At 53.3% G+C, this 1,603-nt stretch overlaps 1 protein-coding gene across 1 annotated transcript; it reads right to left on the bottom strand.

Annotated features, from left to right (window-relative positions):
- Window positions 1-535: 535 nt before the first annotated feature.
- GNI_069690 (LEM3/CDC50 family protein) lies at window positions 536-1,534 on the bottom strand (the record flags this gene model as incomplete). Its single annotated transcript, XM_011131971.1, has 3 exons — window positions 536-581; window positions 652-1,200; window positions 1,288-1,534. Coding segments are annotated over 3 exons (842 nt in total), but the record flags the coding sequence as incomplete, so codon positions are not given.
- Between the last annotated feature and the right edge of the window lie 69 nt (window positions 1,535-1,603).

Here is a 1,603-nt window from a genome sequence, read left to right as displayed (position 1 = left end):
CCCGGGCAAGAAGAAGGCAACGTGTCCTATGTTCTCAAAAGCCGATTCGGCACCTACTGCGACGATGCTGAGAAACTCGGACTCATTGTCCGAGAGTGGCTCCTAAACCCCCGGTTTGAAGTCAAGCTCGACAACATGCGATACAGGTCCGCCAAGTGCGCTAACCCCACCGCCAGCATCGACATCGCTCGGGACATAGGACGCCTCATTGGCCTCAGGGAAGTGCCGTCCGCTCGTTGATGGAGCTACTCATTGACAGTATTTCGCTCAATTATTGCACAACTATTACACGTGGAACACCACAACTACTCTATAACTATCAAAAGACCATGCCCACCAGGGACCATGCCCATCAGGGACCACGCCCACCAGGGACCATGCCCATCAGGGACCATGCCCATCAGGGACCACGCCCACCAGGGCCATGTTCATCATCCGGGAAAAAGACTGAGAAGGGGAAGCTGGGTCGCAGGCGGAGCTCCGATAAAAGGGTCCAGTGCTATTTTCTCCATTTCAAGAACCATACATCTCGGTCTCAGTGCTGTTTTCTCCATTTCAAAAACCGCACGTCTCCAAGTACCCTGCAAAGCGACCAGTGTCAATCGATATCCGACATGTCCACCTAGCGGGTGTGTGTATGTGTGTGGGTACCTGGGATTCTTTCGATTTTGCACGAGCACGAATATGAGGAAGGCGAAGAGCATCCCGCCCACGACACAGAAAGCTATTCCGATGGATGGGTTTCTTCCGCCGACCCAGGACATCTGGCTGAGCATGATGTATTTCCTTCCTGAGAAGGACTCTACAGGGTATCTGTTCACCACATTGATCTCCATAGGTAGCTTCACTTCGTCTTTGATAACACCATACAGCTTGCGGAACTTGGGTAATGCCGCGTTCCTCATCCAAACCATGAAATGAGGGTTCTCCATTTTCCCTGGGAAGATGGACTCATCAAGCCACTGGTCCAACATCTGATACTCAACCGACCCGTCGTCCACTGGGTTTTTGAACTCTGATTCTGCTGACCAAACAATATCGTCTGCTGTTTCATGCAACGTATAGTCCGGCACAGAAATCGTGTCGTTGAACACCGCAGCCGCTGCCAACCCGCAAGGCGTCTTAATTCGGTAACCATCCGACGACAAGGCGAGCGGTTCGCACTCCGTTATCCGCGATTTGTCCGTCACGATTTTGCCACTGCATGATGCTCTTTTTTACGCTGCTGTCTCGCCACCCCGCGCTCTGTGTCGCCAACCCGTGCTGCGTGTCGTTTGCTGCGGTTACTGAAGTTGATCCAGGTTGCGAGAAAGCAAGTATCTCCGGTGGTTCTGGTAGAAACCCTGCAGAACGTAGTACAAGTACAACGGCGGCTTGATGGTGTCCGCGGACGAGGAAAGGGGCCACCGACAGCTGCTCTTGTCTAGCTTGATGACTACATTCTCCACGGACGGCTTTCCTGCCGTGGTCGCCGGTCCTTTATACTCAACCGTACACTCCACTGCATGGTTCGAAACTAATATTAGAGCGACACCTACAGAAAACCTCCGTCGCATCCCCCTGGCTACGGGGTTTCTCCACCCCCTCCCCCACTTCACCCCCC

Source organism: Gregarina niphandrodes (assembly GCF_000223845.1).
Source record: "Gregarina niphandrodes unplaced genomic scaffold scaffold00011, whole genome shotgun sequence".
In the NCBI taxonomy this organism is placed as follows: Eukaryota; Apicomplexa; class Conoidasida; order Eugregarinorida; family Gregarinidae; genus Gregarina; species Gregarina niphandrodes.
Note: the sequence above shows the minus strand (reverse complement) of the source record. Positions and strands in the feature narration are given on the sequence as shown.